The sequence below is a fragment of the Geospiza fortis genome, unplaced genomic scaffold, assembly GCF_000277835.1.
Source record: "Geospiza fortis unplaced genomic scaffold, GeoFor_1.0 scaffold867, whole genome shotgun sequence".
In the NCBI taxonomy this organism is placed as follows: Eukaryota; Metazoa; Chordata; class Aves; order Passeriformes; family Thraupidae; genus Geospiza; species Geospiza fortis.
In genome coordinates this window covers 26,624-33,228 of record NW_005054740.1, presented here as the reverse complement: position 1 = coordinate 33,228, position 6,605 = coordinate 26,624, and the positions used below count along the sequence as shown (strand labels likewise).

General features: G+C 56.5%; 1 protein-coding gene across 1 annotated transcript in view; it reads right to left on the bottom strand.

Moving 5' to 3' along the window:
* Window positions 1–6,605, bottom strand: part of LOC102035370 (flotillin-1) — a 9,763-nt gene that overhangs the window by 1,612 nt on the left and 1,546 nt on the right. Inside the window, exons 3-7 of the mRNA XM_031065343.1 lie at window positions 5,743–5,862; window positions 5,238–5,333; window positions 4,396–4,548; window positions 3,103–3,260; window positions 2,412–2,457 (exon numbers count right to left, since the gene is read on the bottom strand). Coding sequence (XP_030921203.1) covers window positions 2,412–2,457; window positions 3,103–3,260; window positions 4,396–4,548; window positions 5,238–5,333; window positions 5,743–5,862 — 573 coding nt within the window. The remainder of the gene's footprint in view (window positions 1–2,411; window positions 2,458–3,102; window positions 3,261–4,395; window positions 4,549–5,237; window positions 5,334–5,742; window positions 5,863–6,605) is intronic.

The window sequence follows — 6,605 nt, the reverse complement described above, 5'->3', positions numbered from 1 at the left end:
CACCTGCCCCCAACGGCGCCCAACATCAGCCCCGAAAGCGGCCCCACATAGGGGATTCCGAAATCAGGGATCCCAAATCAGCCCCAAACCAGGAGTCCCCAAAATCAGCCCCAAACTGGTGATCCCGATATCAGCCCCAGGTCAGGGATCCCCAGATCAGCCCCAAAATCAGCCCCAATATCAGCCCCAAACTGGGATCCCCAAATCAGCCCCACATCAGGGATCCCAAAATCAGGGATCCCCAAATCAGCTACAAAATCAGCTCCAAAACTGGCCCCAAATCAGGGATCCCAAAATCAGTGATCCCAAAATCAGCCCCAAACCTGGGATCCTAAAATCAGCCTCAAAACTAGTCCCAAATCAGGAATCCCCAAATCAACCCCAAAATTGGCCCCAAACTGAGGATCCTGAAATCAGTGATCCCAAAATCAGCCCCGAATCAGGGATCCCCAAATCAGCCCCAAAACTGGCCACAAATCACAGATTCCTAAATCAGGAATCCTCAAATCAGGAATCCCCAAATCAGCCCCACACTGGAGATCCTGAAATCAGCCCCAAACCTGGGATCCTAAAATCTGCCCCAAATCAGCCCCAAAATAGGGATCCCTAAAATCGGGGATCCCCAAAATCAGCAACAATCCTGGGATCCCCAAATTCCTGTCTCCAGTTCAGGTATCCCCAAAATCAACCGCACAACCAGGGATCCCCAAGCGTCCCCAAAACATGTCCAAAGTGTCCCCAGTGTCCCCAAAGTGTCCCCAAAACACACTCAAAGTGTGCCCAAGTGTCTGCAACATGTCCCCAAAGTGTCCCTATGTGCCCCCAAATGGCCCCAAGTGTCCCCAAGTGTACCCAAAACATTCTAAAAATGTCCTCAAAGTGTTCCTGGGTGTCCCAAAAACATCCCCAAAGTGTCCCCAGGTGTCCCCATTGTCCCCCTCAGCGGGGGCACGAGAGGCCACGGCCGCGGCACGGGCAGCGCCCGTCACCTGTGGGGACATGAAACGGGGTTGGGGACACCAAAATGGGGACAGAACCCCCAAAAACGGGATCAGGAACCTGACATGGGATTGGGAGCCCAGGCACGGGCACGAGAGGCCACAGCCACGGCACAGGCAGCGCCCGTCACCTGCGGGGACACAATATGGGACTGGGGACACCAAGATGGGATTGGGGACATTGGAAATGGGATTGAGGACATGGACACGGGACTGGGGACATGAAATGGGATTGGGAACCCAGGCATGGACATGAGAGGCCATGGCACGGCCAGCGTCCGTCACCTGTGGGGACATGAATGGGGTTGGGGACACCAAAATGGGATTGGGACATGGACACAGGGTCAGAGACATCTGAAATGGGACCGGGAACCCAAAATCAGGATCAGGAACCCGAAATGCCATTGGGGAAATCAGAAATGGGATCGGGAACACTGGAAATGGGATCAGGGACCCAAAGGGGACCACGGACATCGACACAGGATCAGGGACCCAGAATAGAGACCGAACCCCCAAAAACGGGATCAGGAACCCAAAAATGGGGACAGAGTCCCAGGAACGGGATCGGGAACCCCAAAACAAGATCGAGACTCAAAACAGGATTGGGGACATTGGAAATGGGATTGGGAACCCAGGAATGGGATCAGTGATACAAAATGGGATTGGGGACCCAAAACGGGATCAGGAACCCAAAATGAAATAAGGGACAATGACACAGGATCAGGGACCCAACATGGGACTGGGGACCCAAAATGGGATGGGGGACCCCAAACAGGATCAGGGACTCGAAACAGGATTGGGGACCCTAAATGGGATGGGGAACCCAACATGAGATCAGGGACCCAAAATGGGATAGGGACCCAGGAACAGGATCAGGAACTCAGGAATGGGATCAGGGCCCAAAAGGGGATCGGGAACCCAAAATGGGACTGAAGACCTGAAACAGGATTGGGGACCCAGGAACAGGACTGGGGACACTGGAAATGGGATCAGAGATGCCAACATGGGACTGGGGACACTGGAAACAGGATCAGAGACATGAAACGGGACTGGGGACATTGGAAATGGGACTGGGAACCCAAAATCGGGACTGGGGACCTGAAACGGCATCGGGGACATGGGAAATGGGACTGGGAACCCTAGAACAGGATAGGGCCCTGGAAAGGAGGGCAGGACCCCTGAAAATGGGATTGAAAACCCCAAAAATGGGATTGGGAACCCAAAAGGGGATCAGGACCCCCTGAAATTCTGTGAGAGCCAAAAATCCCCCAGGGAAGCCAAAATTTCCCAGATTTGGGGCCACAAAATCCAACTGTGACCCCCAAAATCTCCTCAGGACCCCCTAAATCTCGCCTGGGACTCCCAAACCTCACCTGGGACCCCCCCAGATTCCCCCGGGACCCCCAGACTCACCTTGAGGGTCTCCGCCTCCGCCTCCGCCTGCAGCAGCACCTGTGTCCTGTAGGGGGCGCCAAGTCAGGGGGCGGGGCTGCTCTTAAAGGGGCAATGCCATTCTTAAAGGGGCAATGGTGCAATATGAATGGGCCCACCAGAGGGGGTGTGGTTTATTTGAAGGAGTGTGGATTCTCTTAAAAAGGGCAATAATACTTAAAAGGGCAGTAACAGCACCCAAGAGGGGGTAACATGTATCTTAAACGGGTTACGGCTACAGAAAGACTGATGGGGTCCACCAAGGTGTGATGGTAGCTGACTGGGACAAGGCGTGGCTTCTCTCTCAAGGGGCGTGGCTCACCTAAAAGGGCCACGGCTTTACAAAGGTGGTAGGACCCACCACTGTGAAAGTATGGCTTTTTCTTGAAGGGGCAATACTTGTCTTAAAAGGGCAATGGGTGGGATACCCTGAACTGCCATTGGGCCTAACTGGGTGAGGGTGTGTCTCCTTCTTAAAGGGGCAATGGCTTCACCTTTACTGGTGGGGCCCACCAGGTGTGTAACTCCCTTTAAGGGTTGGGGCTTCTCTTGAAGGGGCAATGACTCCACCCAAACTGGTGGGACCCACCACAGGGAGGGTGTTACTTCTTAAAAGGGTAACACCTCTTAAAAGGGCAATGTGTGTGACCCACCACATTGAACACCACCACACCCGAGCAGAGGAGGGCGTGGCTCATCTCCAGAGGGGTGGGCCTCGAGCTCCTGGCGGCGCCGCCCGACCTCCTGCTCCTGCAGCTGCACCCGCTGCGCCCGCTCCACCAGCGCCACCTCCCCGCGCTGCGCCGCGATGGCCTGCTGGGAACGCGCCGCCTGTGGGGGACACAGGGATGGGGGACAGGACACAAATCCAGCAGGGGAGGGACACGGGTGAGACAGAGTAAAAGTTCTCCAGAGCAGAAATCCATTTTGATTTAGGTGAAATGTGAAACTCTTTGAGTTGGTCTGTAGTTTGAAAACACAGCTATTTAACCTGACTGCAAAGCCTAGGCTCAGAGAAACTGCTTCAGTGAAGGACAGAGATAAGGGGAGCGAGACAGAGGGTGATAGAGAGAGACAGAGACTGCTGTGAGAGCAGGTCAACCTGACCTAGGAATTCTTTCTGATAAAGAAGAACTGCGGCAAATGTCACACGAAATTCATAAAAATAAACATGTATGAACCTATTGTGAAATTGTATGCATATGTATTTGAGAGGAGGATAAAAAAGGACTTGAAGTCCCCAGAAGTACATGTGGCTTTTAAGGAGAGTAATCTCGCATGCGTCCAGCACTGTAATGATAAACATACCGGCTTTACAACTTTCACAAAGTTGTGGAGTTTTGTTTATCTCTGCAAAACACGGGGACAGGGGGACAGGTGACACAAGGGACACAGGGACAGGTCACAAACCCATCCAGGGAGGGACATGGGAACAGGTGACACAGGGACACAGGGACGGAGGACAGGACACAAATCCATTAGGAAACAGACACAAGGACAGGGGACACAGGGACAGGTAACACAGGGACAAGTCACAAACCCATCAAGGGAGGGATATGGGGACAGGTGACACAGGGACCCAGGGATGGGGGACACAGGGGACAGGTCACAAATCCATCGGGGAGGGACAAGGGGGACAGGTGACACCAGGCAGGGGGGGCCAGGTATCTCTAGGGGAGCTCAGGCAGCCTGGGGGTGTCCTCAGGTGACCCAAGAGACCCAAATTTGGGAAAAACCCCAGGATCTGGAAGTTCCAGGTGTTCTGGAGAGTTCCACGTCTCCAGGTGAGCTCCCAGGTCCCATTCCAGCCCCCCCAGGTGTGTTTGTTACCCATCTTCAGATGCGTGAGTTACCTGTAACTGAAACGCCAGATAGGCCATGGCCCTGTGACACTCCCAAGTGTTCCCTGCCCCAGGTCTGTTTGTTCCCTGCCCCAGCTGTGTTCCCTGTCCAGGTGTGGCCTCACCTGCAGCTGGAAGGCCAGCTCAGCCGTGGCCCTGCGGGCGCTGACGGCTCCATCGCACTCAGAAAAGGCCACCTGGAAGTCGCGCTGGGCTCGCGCCGTGGCCTCCTCGCTCAGCAGCTGCGCCGACACCTGCTCCTGCCGCGCCCGCGCCTCCTGCGGGGACAGCGGCACTGGGAGGGACTGGGAGGGACTGGGATGGGAGTGGGAGGAACTGGGAGGGGATGGAAGGGGCTGGGAGGAAACTGGGAGAGGTTGTGAGGGACTGGGAAGGACCAGGATGTGACTGGGACAGACTGGGAGAGACTGGGAGGGACTGGGATGGACTGGAAGGGACTGGGAGAGCACAGGGATTGGACTGGGAAGGACTGGGGAATGGGGTACTGGGAGCACGGGGTGTACTGGAGGTGTTGGGGCAGTTGGGGAATGAGAGTACTGGGGGTACTGGGAGGAACTGGAATAGGACTAGAAAGGCACTGGGAGCACTGGGAGGGACTGGGGTACTGAGAGGAGCTGGACATGAATTGGGAGGTGCTGGAGTGGGATTAGTGGGGTACTGGGAGAGTACTGGGAGCACTGGGGGTACTGGGCAGTTTGGGGAATGGGGTACTGGGGGCACTGGGAGGGACTGGGACAGACTGGAATGGGACATGAAGGGGGCACTGGGAGGGCATTGGGGAACAGGGTACTGGAGCTATCAGGGGCACTGGGAGCACTGGGGTGAACTGGGTGCCACAGGGAGAGCACTGGGAATACTGGGGGGTGACTGACAGGAAGGTGACCCAGCTGCCCCCAGGTGTCCCCAGCTGTCCCCAATGTCCCCAGGTGTCCCTGGTGTCACTCACACGGATCCCAGCATCACGTTTGGCCTCGGCCTCTCCCACGCGGGCGTCGCGCTGCACCTGCGCCGTGCGGCCCTTCCCGAGGGAGCGCAGGTAATCCTGCACAGCGACATGCCTGTCACACCTGTCACACCTGTGTCACCTCCCTGTCAGCTGCGTCACACCTGTGTCACACCTGTGTCACCTCCTCTTCACCTATGTCACACCTGTGTCTCTTCCCTGTCACACCTGTGTCACAACTGTGTCACCCCATCCCCCCCAGGCACATCCCAGGTGTGTCTTAGGCCCCCCCAGGTGTCCCAGCTGTGCCCAGGTGTCCCCATCTTGTCCCTGGACATCTCCAAGTGTGTCCCAGGTGTGCCCAGGTATCTCCAGCTGCCCCCCAGGTCTGTCCCAGGTCTGTCCCAGCTCTCCCCAGATGCCCCCAGGTGTATCCAAGGTGTATCCTGGATGTCCTCAGCCATGCCAGGTGTCCCCAGGTGTCCCCAGCCATGCCCAGGTGTGTCACCTGCTCGTCGTGCACATCCTTGAGGGTGTAGCTGACCACAGAGATGCCCATGTTCACCAGGTCGGACGAGGCCACGCGGAAAACCTGATCTGAGAACTTCTGCCGGTCCTTGTAGATCTCCTGGGCGGGGCCGGGGCGGGGCCCGAGAGCGGGGTTTAAGGTGGGCAGGGCTCAGTGGGGTGGGGCTAAAAGGGGCAAGGCTTAGTAGGATGGGGCTCAAATTAGGCAGGGCTTAGCAGAGCAGGACTCAAAATGGTGGAGCTTAGACGGGTGGGGCTCAAGTAGTTGGGGCTTAGCAGGGGCTCCAATTAGGCAGGGTTTAGCAGGGGCTCAAACTGGGCAATGTTTAGTAGGGTGGGGCTCAAATAGGGTGGGACTTAGTGGGCCAGGGCTTTGCAAGGCGGGGGCCAAGGGGGTGGAGTTTAAATTGGGCCAGGCTTATTGGGGTGGGGCTTTGCGGGGCAGAGAGAAAATAAGGTGGGGTAAGTACAGAATTGCATAGGGCTGGTGGGCGTGGTTTATCCAGGGGGCGTGGCTTGAAACAATGGGTGGTGCTAGGTAGGTGAGGCGCTATCCTAGGGGTGTGGCTTTGATCTCAGGGGCGTGGCTTGATTCTGTGGGTGTGGCTTAAGCAGAAAGAGGTCAGGCTTAAGGTGGGATGTGACCTGAGCCAGCTGGGCATGGCTTTGGAAAGTGGGTGGAGCCAGGTGAGTGTGGCTTTGTTTTGGGGGTGTGGCTTGTACAGAGGTGTGGAGCCTGGTGGATGTGGTTTGATCCAGCGGGTGTGGCTTGATACAAATGGGTGTGGCCTGAACCAAGGGGGGTGGTCTGAACCAAGGGGGGTGGTCTGAACCCAGGGGGGT